The sequence below is a fragment of the Lathamus discolor genome, chromosome 3 (genome assembly GCF_037157495.1).
Source record: "Lathamus discolor isolate bLatDis1 chromosome 3, bLatDis1.hap1, whole genome shotgun sequence".
In the NCBI taxonomy this organism is placed as follows: domain Eukaryota; kingdom Metazoa; phylum Chordata; class Aves; order Psittaciformes; family Psittacidae; genus Lathamus; species Lathamus discolor.
In genome coordinates, this window is record NC_088886.1 from 89791738 (window position 1) to 89811703 (window position 19966).

Here is a 19966-nt window from a genome sequence, read left to right on the forward strand (position 1 = left end):
CACCAGGGATGGAGCATTCACAACTTCGTTGTGCAACCCATTCCAGTGTCTCACCACCCTCACAGTAAAGAACTTCTTCCTTATATCTGATTTGAACTTCCCCTGTTTAAGTTTGAATCCATTACCCCTTGTCCTATCACTACAGTCCCTAATGAAGAATCCCTTTCTGGTATCCCTGTAGACCCCCTTCAGATACTGGAAGGCTGCTATGAGGTCTCCATGCAGCCTTCTCTTCTCCAGGCTGAACAGCCTCAACCTTCCCAGGCTGTTGTTTTATTTTTCTGCAGGAGACAGCTGGGTGGTAAAGGCTTCATGGTTTATCCAACCTGAGCTTTCATTATACTAGATCATTTTCCTAAATAGAAACTGGATGCTAAAACTAATCTTTGCTTTGATTGTGATGTAGTTTGTATGTTCTCTGCTGTGAAGGTTTTGAAAGACTGGTAAGGCTCAGCATTCCTGAAGAAGTCATGCCTTCTGTCAAGGAATGGTTGACTGTAATCTATTCTATAATAATTTTCTGTGACCCTATATTTTTTATGCTAAATAGTTGTCTGTGACAATTTTGCCTCACTGTATGGTAGTGCATTAATTGTGTAGTCTGTTATCTCTTGACTGAAATGCTTATCTGGGTTGTTCTGTTTATAACAATTACTCCCCTGGCACACTTCACACTTCTGCTTGTTTAGTAGACTAGAGAAGGGCATCTCTTTATTGACACCAAAGGACTCTTCTGACCATATGGAAAAGCTGCAGATTTTCCTCATCTTTGTCCCCTGTTGTTCACCTTGAAAGACAGAGCAGGAGAGGGGAATTACCTTTCAAGAGGAAGGAGGCATATATCCGCCAAGTGCCTGGCTCCTACTTCAGTACTTGAAACTGCTTTTTCAGACAGGTTTTATATGTATGTCCCACTGAGAATGCAGGCTGTGCAGATTGCATTTATTATCAAAATACTGTATTGCGTAGGGTATTCAAGGGGAAGGAGAAAGAAGAAACCAAGTAGATTGGCTTTTTTCTAAACATAGAAAGCTTTTTGCATTGTCAGAGCATCATATTCTTGTGTTGAAGAATATCCCATTGCAAGTCATCTCTGAGGAGAAAACACGGAAATGCACTTGAAAGGCTTTTTATATACATAAACTTCAGACTCTAGTTTATGGCCTAAAATCTTGCATCTTGTCCTCTTTCAGCAGGGAAAAGAGGAACAGATCTTCAACTTGTGCATAGGGATAGCTCAGAATTAAGTTTTCGGTCAAGAGTTTTTTAGTGGTAGTAAGCACATGGTCTTTGGTTTGGGGTCTCACAGAACTTAAGCAAGTGATACAGTGGGATGGGGTCAGGTATGTCACATGCCTTTTTTGTTTTGTAATCTGATTTTTCCAAAATGTTTTGAAGTGTTGCTTGCTGTCATTTAACTTGAGGAAGCAGGCATGATTTCATCTTGGCACTGGCTGAATAATTTTTCTGTGTCCTTTTTCTGTTTGTCCTTTATGTGGCCTTTGTATCTGAGTGTTTTGAAAATGAAGATCTGGTTGTTTCCTGCAAGTAGATAAAACTACTGGCATAGATGAAAAAGATACATGAAGAAAAATCTTGGTCTTTGTTCCTGTATCCTTAAGTGCTAAAAATTTGGTTGCTTCCCTCGCCCTAACTTACAGTTGTGTAGTCAAAGTAACAAGAGGTTTTGTGTCTCAATGTCTACTGTATGAGACGTTCATTAAAGTGATGTAGACGGGTCTGTCTTGAGTCGAATAGTGCTGACTTAGTGATTCCTTCCTTGGGATGTCTTATTTAATTTTTGAAATATCCTTAATTCTTTTATTGCTTACATTACTGGAATTTTTAAAGGCTTTGTTCTGTAAGCAGACAGAACAGGACATGTCAATATTTGTCTGTGACCGCATCCTGCAAAAACACAACTAGTTAGTCCTGTTGAGACTTTTTTAAAGGTGAGCTCAGAATTTTGTAATGAAATTCATACACTTAGTTAAAAAGCTTTTCGATTTGGGTGAAAATGTTAAGTGAACTAACAATACATGAAAGTATCTAAGCAAATAGCAATTAAAACATGGACAACAGCTTCCAGTCATGAGGTATTGTCGGTGCTGTTTTCAGATGTGCAGAGGGAAAAGCTCTCAATTGTTCTTAAGTCGGCTGGTAACTGAATCCACATTTGTAAACTTGACAACAAAAGGCTTTTTGTTCACCATTTGTATTCATCTAGGACATGCCAATTACTGAGCATAAATAGAACATAGTGCATGGGCAGGCCAATATAACATGTTGCTCAATTCATGACTTACAAGAAGTCCGTAATTTGCATTAAAATATTTAGAACTACATACAGGTAAGAAGCTCCTCATTGGGGGATTTTAGATTTCTGCATGAATTAACACGAGGCAGTTACTTTGAGGAAGCACACACTGCAGTATTTGAAGTGGCAGCAAGTGTGTAACCCAGGTAAATCTCTCTGAATATTTCTTGCAATAATTTCATTAATTTAGTGAGGCAATACTGACAGAGGCAAAGCCAGTGGGTGCTTGATAAAAAAAGCAGCCTGAGCTGTTACTTCTGCTGTTTGCAAATAAAGCATACTAAAGAATATTATTCTAGTGCTTTTCCCAAAAGTTGTTAAATTCCACTAAGTTTTGTTATCAGTGTAGTTGTCTGACCATATGTGATTTGCATGTCAAGTAAGTATGACTGACTTTCTCTGCTGGGGCCACTCAGCACAGAGCATCTTCTTACTGTTGGTGTGATACTTGTGCCTTCTGCACTCTTTACAAGAATCAGCATGCTTTTTGTAGGATGTTACCCTAATCATGATGAATAAGCAGGAACACAGGTGAAACTGTAGAATTGGCATATACAATTTTATTGATATTTTTCTGTTCATTACATAGATGGAACAAAACCCTGGTTAAAACCTGGTTAATCCTTGGTTAAAACAGGGCCTGACTTGAATGCATAATGTTTTATGTAGTGTTAGCTGTGCAAGTCATGTTCTTGGTTAAAACAGTTGTGTCCAAAACCAAAAGTGTAATGGTTTCCAAACTATGAAATGCATTGAGTGGTGATATAATAAATACTGGGAATGCTTTTTTGGAGTATGGAACAGAAACTTTCTGGTTTTTCTTCTCCATTTGGGAAGTGTGCATGTTGCTTTGCCAAGTGGAAAGGTGTGCATGTGGGGAAAGCACTGAAAAAGGATGAAGAACAGATCTTAAGTTCTTTGCCAGTGTAGGGTTCTTACGTCGGCCACTGATTTAAACTCATATTGTATTAAGACCGTGTTCCTCTTCTGCCCTTTTTCAGGTAGTGGTGCTACAGCTGTTGTCCAGGCAGCCCTATGCAAACCCAGGCAAGAACGTGTAGCAATAAAGAGGATCAACCTAGAAAAATGCCAGACCAGTATGGATGAATTACTTGTAAGTAAAGCAGAGGGGAACATATTGCACAGAGACTATCTTCTGTTCTGATTTTGTTGTGGCTTTTTTTTTGCCCTTTTTTTTTTTTTTTCTTGGTTCAAGAGTGAGGGTAGAATTTTATTCAGGCTAATAGTGGGAAAAGGGTTTGAAAATAATCGGGACGAATTATGCCCTTCCCCTAAAAATATGTTCTGCTAACGTACGTTTTCTAATGCCACAAAACCAAGAAGTTTGAAATTGGATTTTAGGTTAACTAACTTTTGAGAACCATGGGAAGAACCTTACATGTTGCCTTCTGGTGACTCGCTTTCAAGAGTTTATTCTCTGGTTGTGTGTCTTTTAATACCAAGGAAAGATACATTTTGCTTTGATTAAACACTAATTAAAAATATAAGGGTAAAATTTGGTAGGTCTCCTTAAAATGTCTAAAGCACCAAAACATGTCAAAAACTAGTTGTTGGATCATTTTGGGATAACTGTTGAGGGGAGAAGTAGGAATGGCTACACTGCCATCTACACAAGGAAATTCTTGTTAAAGCTAATAACATGCATTATTTTGATGGGCAGTAACATGCCATTTGAGGAATGCTGTTTGTTTGGGTCACTGATCGGAGGAGGAAGGGACCTATAAGAGACCCTTTCTAAAAGGGACTGCAAGAGTTTTTTGTCTGCACTGGTTATGGCAATTCAGAGTCACAAAGAACTGTTAAAGAACAAAACCTGTTGCTTTCTAATACTTCTACTCAGGTGCTTATAAGATTAATGCTTATTTATTTATAGGCAGCATAAAAAGAGTTGAAGGACAAAACCATTCTAAAAATGAGAACACTTTCTTCTGTTCCACAGGTTTTACTACTGCCTAGAGACTGTGGGCTTTTTCTAATGCAGAAATTCCTGCCTCTGAAGGAAATGATCTCCTCAGCAGGGAATTGCCAGTGCAAAAGATATCTTGAATTTGATACAGAGGGTATGGTCCATCCAGTTTCTTCAGATAAAATGGCTTTTTTACAGTGGAGGACCCAAAATGCCTTTCCCCTTGTGATTGATGGCATTTGCTTTCAGTTTATGTAGCAGCTTGTATGAGATACTGTTGTGTTGTTTAAGAGGATTGTGGTAGTGGAAACTGCCTCTGAGGTGGTGAGGCTCAACTCACAGAATTTATCTTTTGAGTTTGTCAATTGCAAGCTCAAAAGACAAATTCTGATCTGTGTTTGGAAAGAGATGGTGAGATGCTGTGTATGATGTATTAACATTTACAGACCATAAAGAACATTTCTATACAACCAGAAATACTAATCATTGTGATATAAAATGGTCAAAATTTGGTCTTGTTAGAATTTGAACCAATAATGAGAATTAACAATTACTGGATTACAACAAATAAAACCAGACAAAACTGCTGAATATCTGCAGAGAAACTCAGGTGGTCTGGAGAAATTACTGCAGTTAGTTACCAGCTTGTGCAAAGTTGCCTTAGCAAGTGCTTGAGAATTTTTACTGCTGACATGTCTCTGCTGTCTTCCAAATGAGTCAATAGGTCTTGAATTTTTGGTCCCATACTACTTTCCTTTGGTACAAAGACAACTGTCCACACCATCTTTTCTATTTCTTTTAACGTAAGTCAGTTTCTGTTTTTCTGTGTTTAGATTTGTTTCTTTTCTTTGTTGATTTGTTTTTATCTGAGTTCCTGGTTAGGAGGGTTTAAATAAATAAAAAGGCTATGTATGATTCATTTTTATATGCACACATGTGTCTGCCTACACACACATAATTAACTCTTTTTCTGTGAGGGGACGTGTACTTGCTCTGACTCAGTTCTGATGGATTTTCAAAGTAGTTTAAAATTAGAGATGTTACTCAGGAAAAGAGCATCATTGACCTTCAAAACTTGTTACAACTGCACTGACATTTTTATTTCAGTTGATTATACTTGGAATGCTCATCTGGTTTTGGGTTTTTAACACTGTTTTCTGCTCGGTTTTCTATCACTAATTTTTGTGACCAAACAGTTTCCTTAGGCACAGGGATATTCTAAAACTGTCTGCCCTCTGATCGTGCTGTTCTGTAAACCCCTGCTGCTGAGTGCTTACGGATGGTGTGCAAAGGCACCCTTCAGAAATTCTGAGCTGTGTGGCCTTCAGAGAAGCGGAAAATGCAGTGAGCCTGGTGCCCACATAAGCAGACTTAGGATTTGGGCCAGTGTCAATTAAAATAGAAAGGCAGTGTGGGAGGGAGTTTAAATAATACTAATGTAACACAAACTGCCAAACTCCTAAAATTCGATGCTCTGTTTCCTGCAGTGTCCTGTGTTCTCACTGCTCTAAGGTAAATGTAATTTAACCTCATGAGCCAAGGAATGAGTTCCTGTCCTTAGTACTGTGCTGACAGGACATCTTCTCCCATCCCCTTATCTCCTGTTCTTTTTTTAAAAATGACCCAAAAAACTGTAACACTACAAGCCAAAGAATATTCTCATAGAATGGCTTATTTGATTGAATAGATTTTCTAAATTGTTTGCATTTCTGGTCTGGATAGCCCTTCAAGGCAGGCTGTCTGGAGAAGCCCCTTGGATGTTAAACCAACCCCCTCAAACAGCCGTACCCCAGGAGTCCATGGAGGGGGCCCTGGGGAAGCACCCATGGAGTGGTGGCACCTGCCTGGTCACTGGGAGCTGGACCCAGTCTTGCGAGCCCCGAAAGGAACTGCCTGGCAGTTGTTTATTAACTATGTTATCCACCTGCCCTTAGGCTAAAACACATTTTTGTGCAGCTGCTTAGTGAAACTGGATCAGGATTAACCTGGCCAAAAAGAAGTTAGCTTTTAACCTGGACATGTTTCCTGATGTGGTGCACAGACGCGTGTGGTAGCACAAGGGAGGAAGAAGCAGAGGGATGAGGGATACATTTTTGAATTTAAAATTATCACTGCTCTTATGGCTTTGGTGCCATCCAATGTCTAAAGTGATGTGAATGTGAACAAGGCTCTGAGGCATGCTCCTGGATGACCTGCTGTATGCGTTTTCTCTGACAGCGTGTTTTATATGAATGCTTTTCTCTCTTACCTGTGCATAGCATGGGCCTCAGCCAAGTGACTGAAGTCTGCGGAGGCATACCCTTCTGTGTGCGATATGGGCTCTCCAGAGCTGCAAGTCTGAAATTAATACTTTCCTGACTAAAGTTTAATCCCTTATCTCTCATGGAGTGCTTTCTGTTTGGTTATTTTTGCTTTACAAAGACTTTATTTAGAAAATGTCCCCAAAGCTGAGACACAAGGTGCCTTTGGCTGTTGTTACTGTGATAGATCAGTTTTTGCCAATGTTGTTGTTGTTTCAGGCACACAAAATATTCAAAGCATTTTTCAGTTAAAGATAATGAAGTTTACCACAGTAAATTAGTTACATATCTGCAGTATTAATGTGTGAAAAAAAACTAAATAAGGTGTGTTTTTTGCCCAGTAGTGGCAGATGCACGTTTTGAGCCATTGCCATATTACCAACATAGGAAAACACTAAAACAATATAAGAAATGAAATAGTAACAAGAGTGGGAGAGTTACAGTTAAGATTTAGTATAGGTAGCTGAATTAAGAGCCTGAGGCAGTAATTTGACTTGTGTTTAAACTGACATGCCTTCTGGGAAGGGGAGGTGTGCCGCATGTTATCTATCTTCTGTTTTTCACCTACTATCTCCTGGCAGGGAGAGAGCTATTTTGCAAGTTGCTTAGTTATTCAGGTTCTATCCAGGCATTTACCCTTCTCTGGTTCAGGACTCAGAAGCTGTACAGGGAGGAGGACTTTTGGCAGCAAGACTAGCTGAAACGTGTGTCAAATTACAACCTGACTCAATAGTCACCAACCGACATCACAAGATTAAATCACAGTCTTTAACACATATAATTAAGTTTTTATTAGAAAGTGGCTGCAAAAAAGAAGTCTTTGAAATGCTTGCTGAATTGAGGTTGAAAGTTGAAAATTGCATCCGTGGCAGCTTTAAGAGGGACTACTGTAGTACCTGCATTGTGCCAGTGCTGCTGAGTCAGCATATAACCTGGGTCCACCTGAAAACAGTTGCTTTTCAGGGAGGGAGAGGAGATTGAAAGGGTTAGTTTTTAGCTGGGTTGGCTCCCTGACTGGCTCACCATCCAGCAGTATGTCCTCTAGCACCATGGAATGGATCATGGCTTTGTGGCCAGAGGTAGAGAGAGAGAAGTAGGGTTGTGGGAGCTTGAGTTGGTGTGAAGCCAAACCTGGTACAGACATGTCCTACATAAAGGGCAGGCAGGATAATGAGAGTTGCTGGAAAGGTGTTACAGAACAATTATGTGAAAGAGTGAATAGAAAAAGGACTCTGCTTGAAATAACAGATACAAGGCAGTCATTCTTAATGTGTACAGCTGTGGCGTGTCATAGATGGTGTTACTTGGTAGTGCCACGTTGTGCATCTGTTGGTGACTGTTCTTTAGTCAATTGTTTCCTCTGACTTTTGGTCTGTAACATTGATTTTCCTCTTGCACTTCTGTTTGATTGCGTGGCTCTGGTGACCACGTGTCCATCCCACAGTGGCTGAGCCAGTGGTGCTTTGTTCTTTGTCCAACACTTCCTTCCTCCTTTTCCACCTGCTCCCATTCTACTCTTCATAACCCTTTTGAACAGGAAAGGCAGTACATTTTGTTCTTCCCTTGCGTTTTGTTGTCCAGACTGTATCTGTACCTTCAGCTCTTGGAGACTGCTCATTCTTTATTGCTCACTCTGAATTTGGGACTTTTAACAGCAATTTCTTTGCTGTGCTCAGAAGAAAATTGGTGTAGTTATGCCTGTATCTCCTGGCCAAACCTCCCTCATGTTCTTTGCGATAATGTTTTGTCTTGCATGCAGATCTATAGGTAAATTGAAATGTTTTGGTGAGTTGATGCATATTTTATGCATACTTCAATTCTGTTGTTGTACTTCACTTTGGAAATTAAACTTCTCTCTATACAAGCAGAACTGATAGCTGGCTGTGTTATGTTGGGCTTTGTATTTCTTACAGAAAGAAATTCAAGCAATGAGTCAATGCAATCACCCCAATGTGGTGACCTATTACACATCTTTTGTGGTGAAGGATGAACTTTGGCTGGTTATGAAGCTGTTAAGTGGGGGTAAGTTACTGGTTTTCCTTGTTTAGCTGCAAGTAAATGGGATGATTTATTTTCTAATGTACCTTCTTTGGGTTAATTGATTGTAAAGTAAGAGCAGGGAGGGAGACTCCATGGAATGAAGCTGAAGACATAGCAGGAATATGCAGATTTTGAAAGTTTGTATATGTATATTGATAGTGCAGACTAAGAATTACTAAGATAAATTCTGCTGATCTAACTACTGTGGTTTTTTTTATTCTGTATCAATATAATAAAACTCTATTAAGGCTTTGTAGGGAAAATGGATGAGAATTAAGTCAGTTTGTCAGTGTGGCATTTTTTTGTGTTTCTCTAGAATCTACTCTGGTTTTGTAGAAGTGCATACATTTCTCATTTGTTCAGTGTTTTTCGCTCTTTATTCAAGTAAGATTCTTCCTAGGACAAGCATTATGCGTGCTGCATCCAGTTTATTGCTCAGACTAACCAAATACTCATTGCAGTTTTTATGGTGATGGTTGATGGTATAAAAATCTTATTTGTTTCTTGAAGAGGAAAAAGGGGCTGAACTGAATATGCTTGCAGCTTAGAAAAATGAGGTTCCAACATAAGATGTGGTGGTCTTGGTTGTTACATGATGTTCTTCAAGATTAGTCTTGAGGGCAGCAGACTACTGCACCATCATGTTAGAAAGCAAGGATGGGATATGCTCGTAAAAGAACATTGCTTGCGTCACGTTTGATTTAATTGTTCTGTTCAATCAAAAGCAAGCATAGACCCTGTGAGAAAAGTGATTCATGAGAGGAACTTACTGTGAGCTCTTGAAAAATGCTTGGATAAAAAGAAAATGTTGCTGCTAGATTCCTTGAGATTTCTAATGACTGAAGTTCAGTCTCAGACTGGGTGTCACGAGGAATGTTGTCATTCGTTTGCAGAGAATACCTCCTTCCAGTCTTGCATGTCTTCATTGTGGACACATGAACCATAATCTAAGCAGGATAATAAACCAAAACCTTTGCTGTTTTTGTGTTTTTAAATGTGGGATACTCCAGAATTTTTAATAAATGCTATGTTAGCAAGCTGTTAGTAGATCTTTCTAATGGATCATTGAGTGTCACAGTATTCTTGACAAAAATGGCGCTTTCTTGCTTGAATGTAGTGGTGTGCTTTGTCCCGAGAGCTTACATGCAAAGACGTGAATTGCGGTAGCATGAAAAGAATGAAGAAATATAAGTTTCTCAAGAATTTGATTGATAATTTTGTATATATGCTTTTTTTCTGGATCTTCAATGTAGGTTCAATGCTTGATATAATAAAGTATATCGTGAACCGAGGTGAGCATAAAAATGGTGTCCTTGAAGAACCCATAATAGCAACAATTCTTAAGGAAGTTTTGGAGGGCTTAGACTATCTACACAGGAATGGGCAAATTCACAGGTAGGATCATATACACAATGAAAAGCAATTTCAAAGTTGTGTGTATCATTTGTCGATACTGGTCAGCTGCAGTTGCTTGGCTAGACAAATTGTACGGTCACTTTCACATACTGTAAATGCCATCGGTAATTACCGAATAATAATGCTCAGGCAGATGCTGTAATGTTTACTGCAGGTTGTCCCTAGTGCTTAGTACTTGCCTGGTCTTTACTCTGTCTCTCTTACAATTAGGATAGGCCTGTGCTATACTAAGCATGCCAGGACTGTGGTCTATGTTCTTGTGTCTGCTGGTCCTCCAGATAATCTGATCTGAATCTAGTTTGTGTGATATGGTCTGTGACTTGGTTATTGTGTTGCACAGTAAACCTGTAACCTTGGGCATGCGGGCAGTGCTATATAATGTGAAATTTATTTTTTCCTGGTAATCAGTAATGTCTGTTACAGCTCTACAGGCCTCTATGACCACACGTGAAGCTGGTATTAATACTATGGAACTGCATCTTGGTGTATATCATCTAGTGATTGTTCTCTTCTATATATTCCGTCTCCACTGACTTCCTCAGTGTAAATTGTGCAGATCCCCTGGGATGATTTATCCATATCTGCTATAGCAAACCACAGGTTGCTTCCAGTGTTTAGATGTTGGGAGAGCTGTGCTCTGACCTCCCTAGTTAATTTTACTGAGGTGAATTTGCCTTTAAAGGAAGGTTTCTGCAACAGGCTTTCTGTCTGTTCCAAACACTAGCCTTTTGTGAGGGAATCTTTTAAACAAAAAACAGGTTTGCTGCAGACAGAACTCTGAAGTAGTGCAGATGTAGCAGGGTAATTGTTCTTCATGTGTACTTCTTATGTCTCATCTTATAAATGAACTGCCTCTGATATAAATCAAGAACTATTTCCTCCCTTTGCAGAACGAAAATTGAGATAAATGGAGAAATAAAGAACAGTTATCTTGACTTCTGGTCTGGAATGCCAAAGATCTGCCTCAAACCTTAATTCGTAATCTTCTGTTACGCTGATGTTGTTGCAAAAGGAACATTCGTTAGCTTTTAAGGATACATCTGTTCTTTAAGGAGACATCTATTTGTACACCTGAGATTTCTCCTTTTTCTATAACATGTCATTTGTAAATAGTGCAGTACCATAGAAGTCCTGTTCAAGACAACAGAGTGTGCTTTTCTTTTTTCATGTATGTTGTGGTATTTCAGGGAATGCTATCCAAATGGTATTTGGCAGTTGGAGATGTTTCCAAAATTGTTCAGGGATTTTGTGCTATTTCAGTGCATTCTTGTTTATGTGTAAGGAAACAGGTTATGTTACCTTTTAGTAGGAATGTGTTAATAATTTTCATTTTCACTGAACATTGAAAAGATTAATTTGCTCAGATGCTTAACATTTATGATATGTTCTGTATGAAAAATTTATCCTGTGCATTAAGAATGGGATGCATATTTCTGTAAAAAAAACCCTAAACCAAAACCCAACAACAACAGAAAACAAAAAAAAAAAACCACCCAGAAAGTTTTTTTCTTAACATTATGTGTCAGTGATGTGTTAAATGGATATAGTGAGTGCATTTTTGACAGTTTCAGTGTCAGATAACATAGGACAAAATATGGTTGCTATTCCTGAGCTTTTCATAATTTTATTGGGTAGAAATCTAGAGCATATTTGCCTGCCTTGAAAATAGGTATCTTCTCTGAAGAAGTCAAAGAGGAGAACTTTTTCCAGCTTTTCATTAGTGGTGCAGTGGGATGTGAGAGCATTAATTCTTGCTTTAAAGCTCTGAAAGTTCTCAGTTTCTGAGATTATATTTATAAAAGGTGGTAAAACAGACTTCGGACCTCAGTATTTCTGTTCTCAAAATCCATCCCTGGATTCTTCTTGTTTTATGCCAAAGATGAATTTGGGTCTTTCATAAAGAGAGAGAGTTTATAAGCGTTTGAGTTCTGCACTCTGTTTTGTTGTAAATCAAATATGTTTTTATACTTCAGTGTCTGTTTCTGTTTTTTAAATTTTAAAATGCCATTTTGTGAAACTAGAATGCGGTATTTATTTATCTATGAAAATGTGCATGTATGTACTTTCATACTAACCTCTGTTTGTACATTCTATACATTCTAGAGATTTGAAGGCTGGCAACATTCTTCTGGGTGAAGATGGCTCTGTACAAATAGCAGGTAATGGTGGTGGTAGAATAATGACTAAATAAAAGGAAATTGCAGCTGGATTAGGGGCAAAAGGTACAAATTTTTCTGTTGGCTTTTAACTATTCTTTCTGGAGTGCTGCTGCAAGTTACCCAGTTCCAGATTTCAGGATTCTTGATTAATGATACCTGATTTAGAAATTATTCAGTATTTTTTTTGTGTTCCATCAAATATATTGGTAAAATTTTAATGTCCTCTTGATATTTCCTTTCCAATCACCTTTGTACCTTGGCTATAACTTGTCACTGAGATGCATGAAATATATTTCACTGCGAATTATTTTTGGCATTTCTACCATTTTTCTTGTATTGGTTTGACAGTTTAGCATCTTAAGTATCCTCTCAATGTATTGATATGCTTCTTGAGTGGTAGTCTGTAAGAATCAAATTATTTGGTCTTCATAAGAGCTTAAGTACTGAGCAAGACCCCGTATTTCATCTCTCAAGTTAGTATTGGATATCTGGAAAATAGAGTGAGCAAATGTTGATACCTGCCCTGTCTCCCAGCATACTCTCAGGCCTTTCACAGTTTATAGCTTATGACCCAGCAATGAGAGCTTTGTTTAGTAGCCCTCAGTAATAAAAATGGCTATAGCCAAAAGTTCTTTTATGAACAATGCTTTCAAAGTACTGTGTAAATGTATTTTTTAAAGGCTATAGTATACCAGTGTCTTAAATCTGTGAGACTGAATGGGCAGAGATTGACTGGCAGGTAAACCATTGGAGCAGTTTTAAGTCTTCTGTTTTGGGTTCAAGACTTTTTAAGTAGGTAGTCAATTTTACAGATTTGAATTTTAATGGTACTTAATATTTATTTATTCACTTGATTTTACCCCACATTTGTCTTCACTTTGCATAGCACTATGGGCAACTGCTGAGATTGTAGGTCTGTGTTGTTCAACTATTATTTTAATCTTCTCATATTGTAAAGCAGTAGATGTCCAAACAGCCAACTTAATTAAAAATAGTAACTGAAAAGTTGAAAGATAAAATCTCCTGAGTCATCTGAAACAAGGCTGTTGACTTTAGATCATTACTTTCACACATAATCAAATCTACTCTTCCAGTAGTCTGATAACATTCAAACGACAGCTTCATTTGTCCTTTTCCAGTTCCATTCCAGGGCTTGGCTTCTTGACCTTTTCCTCCTTTTTGCTGTAGGCATCTTAATGAGTAAAACTTTAATTGTGCTGCCAGGGCATTCCAGTCCATGTGGCACTGAGGACGTTCAGTGACTGGATAGATATGTGGGATGTCTCTTTCTCTGATGTATTATTTCAATACCAGGTTGTTTCTCGTGTTCAGGTGAAAAGTGCAGCAGTGTCAAACTAGTTTCTTTGTCGAGCTGGGCTGTTCTCTTTGGGACAACTGAACATTGCAGATTAACTGATAGCCAATTTTGAATGTCAAAGAGGCTAAAATTCATCCTTTTGACATCTTTTTGCCATGACAAAGTAAAACCTCCTTTCATCTTTGGGGAATGAATACCTCATAATTTTACTTATTTTTATTCATTAGAAGAACTTCAATTGTTTTGACTGCTTTTTCTCCTGTACCCCAAGGTTCTGTAATGAAAAGATGTATCCATAGCACACACTGCTAATATATATGTGGTGTATATTTGAGGACAGAGTTATCCATTAGCAATTCTGGGTTCTGAGGGACTGTGTCCCACAAATGAAGCTCACCCCAGTGTTTCTCTGACAAAAGACATTGTGTAGATACAGAAGAGCATAGATTCTTCAAAGAATTGGGGTAGCTCTACAGAGACCTCCCATTATGGACCTTGCAGGTTCTGTGCAGAGAATCTGCCCAGTCTTTGGTGGGAAAGAGGAAAATACACATTTTTGTGTAAATTGTGGAGGTTGTTTTTCTGAAAGTAGGAAGTTCTGGTGTACAGAGCAGGAAACTTTTGAATTTTTCACAAATACAGTATTTAACAGTCACTGCAGCTCCTCAGCTCCAACATTCCACCTAAAACTATTGGGTTTGTAACATCTGGTGTTGGGCAAACAAGGTGATTGATACTTCATCAGGGTTTCTGCCTTCTAAGGTCAAAGTACACAAGAAACCAGTGAAGGAACAGATATGTAAGATGAGGTAAGGAGCATATAGCAAAGCGCAGTCATACACAGCGATTGGTGGAGTGTGTAGAATGTATGGGCTGTATGATGCATTTAGTCCATACAAGAAATGACAGTTTCAGTAAAACCTGTCAGAAAAAGAATGTGTGTTTTTAGGAATCTTGGCAGAAGATCCTTCTCTTTGGTTTTGTGTGTAAGTGGCTGTGTGAACTTACCCATTGCACCAGTGGTTCTCAGGGTGTTAATTCCTGTGGTAATCCATACCCACAGAAATGTTTGGGAAAAGATCTGTTGAAAAATATGCAGAGCTTCTGTCTCAGATACTCAAACCAGATGGAGGAGAAAGATTTATCAAGGACAGCTGTGGCAGCCCAAGCTTTCCTTGGCCAGCTGCATTCTCATAGGGACCATGTGCTTTATTTCCCAATCTTAAGCGTAACCCTACACATGGCCTTGGCTGAGCTTTAATCTAAAGTCTACCACCGTTGTCAAGGTGAGAAAGTTAGGATGAAATATTTTTGTAGCCTGTGCCTTTCTGCAGCTTTCCTGCCATGGAAGCAGTGGCTTTGTCTTTCTTCCAGGCCTGATCTCTAGAGGTTGATTTTGGCTGAGGTTTGGCCAAGAGCCCGAGCCTTGGCTGAGGTGAAAGCTGTTGGGTTCAAAATGTTTTTGCAGCCAGTATCTTCCTTAGTAGTCTCTTTGCAGTCCAGCTCCCTTGGAGGCTGTAGGTTTCGTCTCTCTCCCATCCCAATGCCTAACACTAACTCTGGATTGTTGGCTTTGGCTGAGGCTTGGCCAAGTGTGCAACCCTGGTGGAGGTGAAGAAGATATTAGGGAATAAATAATTTGTAAGCTATGCTTATTTGGGCAGCTCTATTTAATTTCAGAATGCTTTACTAGTACAGTTAAATCAGGGCTCTTCATTAAATTTGTTTTTCCTTTGGTATTAGCTATGACTTTTAGTGCCTGACACTGTTGAATTGTTCAGCTCTTTCCTTGTAATAAATTTCCCTTTCTTTATGTAGCTTGTTCTCAGTAATAATTTGTCTCCTGTGTGATAGGAAGCTTGCCACTGTAGGTCATGGTTTTTCTTAAATAACCAGTATTTGTGAAAGCTATGCCTGGGAAGGGAAATTAAAGTCTTGTTTTTATTGAGCAGCTATCAAAGTGTTCTTTCTGTCTACAAACATGCAACCGTGTTTGACTAGTATTATAGTGAAATGTTCACTTGACTCAAATAAATACTCATCACATCTTTCTCAGGTGTTACAATACTTCATTTTGAAGGTCATGCAAAAAGAGAATTTACTTAGTTTTTGTCTCTGATTTTTTGTTTTCATATCCTCCCTCACCCATTTATGTCTGTGTTTTGTTGTCGTTTTCAAAATCATTATTATCTTAATAGGGAAGAACAGCAGTAGGGGGACAAAGGTTAAGTCAGGATTTTAGCTGGGTGTCTCAGTTCCTGAAAGGACCTGTAAAAGATCTACTTTATTTTTTTATTTCTGCCTATTCAGCTTTTCCTTACATAGAATAGTTCCTATTCAGAAAACTGTCACTAGTACCGGTGTTGATTTTTAGGGCATTAAAAATTTCGAAGCAGGTGTTTCTGAGGCTAGTCATGCTTTTCAGAAATATGTATAAAACCCGTCTTTTCTGTAACTTAAAGATTTTTGGGAGAAAAAATAGGGGATTTTATTCATCAGTCAATCTGCAGGAAAAATTAAAGAATGTTGCTTGAAGCTTGCTACTTGGCTACTGTTTCTTTGTGTTCTAGTGATGTAGAAGAGGTACAGAATTTGAGTCTGTGAAGCTTAACAGAAAGCAATAAAACTACATTTTCTGTAGTTACTATTTGTTTTGGGGTTTTTGTTTCTTTTTTGTGTTTTTTTTCTTTTTAATTCACAACAAAAACAGGAAAACAAAAATTGAAGTAAATCTATAAAAAACTACTTCATTTCAGTGTGAGTGAAATACTCTTCATACAGCTCTAGTCAAAGTGACAGTATTTCTCCATACATTGGTAATATGCTCTTCTTTCTTCCATTTTCCTCCTGTCTCTCTAGTACAGCTGTTACTGACATAGTAACAGGTTGGCAGAACACTTTTTTTTTTTTTTTTATATATATATATTTTGGAATTTGGAAACAGCTATGTTATCATCTAATATTAAATACACATTGTTGATCACTTTGCTGGTTATTTTTGATTTGTTAAACCTCCATGAGTATTAAAATTATATACAGTATTCCCTCTTCAAAGGGCTTTCAAATTTGGTAGCTATACTGAAGTAGCTCCTTACTTTTGAAGAAAAGCAGATGCAAACCATTCAAAACTTGGCTCAGAGTGCACATTCGAAAACCTTAGGTGACAAATGTACTGGAGCCCTTTGTAACCTTATTCAGGAAGACACATACTAGGAGATGAAATTTGAGGATGTCCTAGTGTAGATCTTCTAGACAAAACTGTACCATCTCTTCCATAGCGTTTCAACAATAGTGTGTCATGAAACAAAGATAAGCTCTGCAGTGGAGAGTTACTTTCAGTAGGCCTTTATGAATTGACTTAATTTCTAAAGTGTAAAATTTTTGCTTTGTTGTTTGTAGTTTAACAGATTTTTGACTTCTTTCCCCCCCCCTTCCCAGATTTTGGTGTTAGTGCATTTTTAGCAACAGGAGGTGACGTTACTCGTAACAAAGTAAGGAAAACATTTGTTGGTACTCCATGTTGGATGGCCCCTGAAGTAATGGAGCAGGTATTCCTAATTTTAAACAAACCAAACCCCCAAAACTTTCACTCTTTAACTTCTGGAACTTGAGATGTTACTAATCTGTTTTTCTTTACTGGTTCTATTCCAGGTGCGAGGTTACGACTTCAAGGCTGATATGTGGAGTTTTGGGATAACAGCCATTGAGTTAGCAACAGGAGCAGCACCTTATCACAAATACCCTCCTATGAAAGTAACAGTCACTTTGTATTCTTAATGCTGTTAGCTCTATTATTAATTCTGCTAGATAGTTACTACTGCTTCATTTCCAATAGCAACTCAAGATGTCTAAACATATGTTTTCTGTGTAATATTATTCTTCTTTAATTTCCACATGGTTGGATTTGATTTTTTTTTTTTACAGTACCTCTTGTTTGGGTTTACTGTAGGTGCTAATGCTGACGCTTCAAAATGACCCTCCCACTTTAGAGACAGGTGTAGAGGACAAGGAGATGATGAAAAAGTATGGCAAATCCTTTAGAAAGCTAATTTCGTTATGCCTTCAAAAAGATCCTTCCAAAAGGTAGGTTTATTGCCGTGTACAGTAGAATTATTTTTTTTAAATATACAGGCTACTTAAGTTTCCAGTGTTTAAACACCATGTTTAAGTGTATGAGTTGAATTTTGTAAATAGCAGCCTTCAGTCATCTTCATCTGGGGAGAAGAAATTGCCTCTTGATTGTCATTCAGTTTTTTTTCTTCTGGGTGGTTAAACTACTTTATTTATTATACTGTTGAATCAAATTCTGATTGAACAGAAGTCCTTGCTCTACATGTTAATTCTCATCTGAGGGAAGGTATAAATCTGGATATTGTGCATAAGTCTAACAAGACTGTTTAGACCGATCAGACAGAACTGTTGGTAACCAAACACATAGGTTTCTTAGCCTTTAAAATAAATAAAAAATAAATAACTTTATTTTTCTTATTTTGTGACATAAGCTTAGTAACTTGGATGTTTCCAGAGAAAATTACTTAAGAGGTATATATTTTTTTACTGTAAAGCTAGAAGCTCTAAGCTCATGTAGTTTTCCTGATGTTTATGTAGTCGATTGCATGTCGTAGTATCTTTGATTTGTTCTTGCTGTGTTTTGTGAATGAGATAGCCAAGATGATGAAACTATTGAACAGCTGTTTCAGAACTATTGCTGAGGTCCCAGGTTCCCAGAACAATTAGTTTATTTATCCTTTATTCATTTTTATGAAGACCCATTGTTGTAGGTTTCTTTTGCTGAAGAACTGGAGCAAGCACATTCTAATTAACATTATTTCCTAAGGGCATTTAATATATCGCTTTTTTTGAAGAGTTTCAGAGCTGGTATTTCTATGAAAAGAAATAGTTCTGAGAGAATAATACTGATTGAGTGTGGGTCTTTTATGGTGGGTACTTATCTTTATTGATGTTATGCTAGCTTAATCCAGGATGTTCTTTGCAGGGAGTCAAATCAAAAAGGTGACAGCAAATCAAAAAGGTGACAGCAGCAATCCTAGAGAACAAGGATAATTAAGAAAAAGATTGTGTGGCAACTTCTTTATTCTTGAAATCTTTCACATTCTTTTTTTTTTTTTTTTTTTTCACTGAAAGTTCATATGTGTATAGTTTCAGATTCCTAAACCCCTTACAATTTATGGTTTTAGTAGCAAGTCTTAAGTTTAGCACCGCAGTTTGACTGCGTACAGATAAGGATGAAATGTGTGACATATAATCAAGCTTCTTTCAGTTTCCGGTTCCCAGCAAGTTTCAGGGTAAGATTAAATTGGTATGCAGACATGAGAAGCTGCGAATTAAAATGGGTTTTCCTTCTCTCCTTGAATACATAGTGCTGAGTTATTTGATCTGTAGTTACCACATCAGTGTTGAAACATTAGTGTTAAAACTAATTATGCTTATTTATTACACTGAGATTTAAACATGTGCAATAGCTTCATACTTGGGATTGCCTTGAATTGAACAATTAGACTAGATAGGTGATTAGATCTGTGTGCCAGTTACTCTAACTGAGGAACGAGTGTCCTTATATTGTGGGGTCATTGCTATTTTTTGTTTCTCCCAATCCAGGATTTAATTTTTCATGGAGATGGCTCCATTGATGTTGTATCAATTGTGGAAGAAGTGCCTGTTCTTTGTGGCAAATTTGGAGACTGGCTTTGCACTGTTGTTGTTTCAGACCATGATGTTTTTCTTTTTGGATTCTGCATGGGAGTTTCTCTCCGGTGCCAAGGATGCTGCTTACAGTCCTCGGCTGCAATTCATTGCCATGGCCTGTGTGGAAAACAGGCCCAGAGAGCATGTCCAGAGCAGTTCAGAAGTGTCTGGCATAGTTAATGGTAGAAAAATGGAGAAAACTAGTTCAAATAAAACTTCACTAAGGATTAAGCTTTTGACTATGCATATCCCTGTTGCAAGATGTGATGGTAGTGGATCACTGAAACTTGTCTTGAAGTTAAGAGTTAATTTGAGATAGAACTTAAAAATTTTGACCCAGAAGGTGATTTTCTTTTTTTTTTTTTTTTAATTCTCTCCTTTTTGCTATAGGTGAATTACTGCTAAGCCTCATGGTACTGGTTCCACAGTACCACTAATAATAACTCTTTTACTGTAGAGTTTGGTGTTTTGGAGGAGAAAAGAAATGCACGCTGTATGGAACTACTGTGTGTTTCTAAATTGGATGCTTTTAGTTGATGTTGGGGATTTCATTATTTCTAGTGGGAGTGAGCTGATATGTGCATATACACTACTTAACACTACTTAATATTTCACTTGCTCTTCAGATACATCCTCGGAGAAATAAGCTAGTTCAGATTTCTTTTCTTTCTCTTGAGACCGAAATTTTCCAAATTTCAGCTTTCCATTGTCTTACCTAGTTTGTGCTGTATCCAGTCTCTTGCTCTAGTTCAAATTGAAAACTATAGCAGATGTTGCTTCTGT

The 19966-nt window shown here is 37.9% G+C and overlaps 1 protein-coding gene across 3 annotated transcripts in view; it reads left to right on the forward strand.

The window, feature by feature from the left end:
• The window catches only part of STK39 (serine/threonine kinase 39), a 103979-nt gene that overhangs the window by 17642 nt on the left and 66371 nt on the right, over nt 1-19966 (forward strand). For 2 of the 3 annotated variants that reach the window (XM_065670480.1, XM_065670479.1), the window contains exons 2-8: nt 3319-3431; nt 8458-8566; nt 9838-9979; nt 12104-12159; nt 16916-17025; nt 17129-17230; nt 17427-17560. In XM_065670480.1, the coding sequence (XP_065526552.1) occupies nt 3319-3431; nt 8458-8566; nt 9838-9979; nt 12104-12159; nt 16916-17025; nt 17129-17230; nt 17427-17560 (766 nt within the window). Of the gene's footprint in view, nt 1-3318; nt 3432-7302; nt 7624-8457; nt 8567-9837; nt 9980-12103; nt 12160-16915; nt 17026-17128; nt 17231-17426; nt 17561-19966 lie in introns of those variants that run through there. The other variant, XM_065670477.1, reaches the window with a different exon arrangement.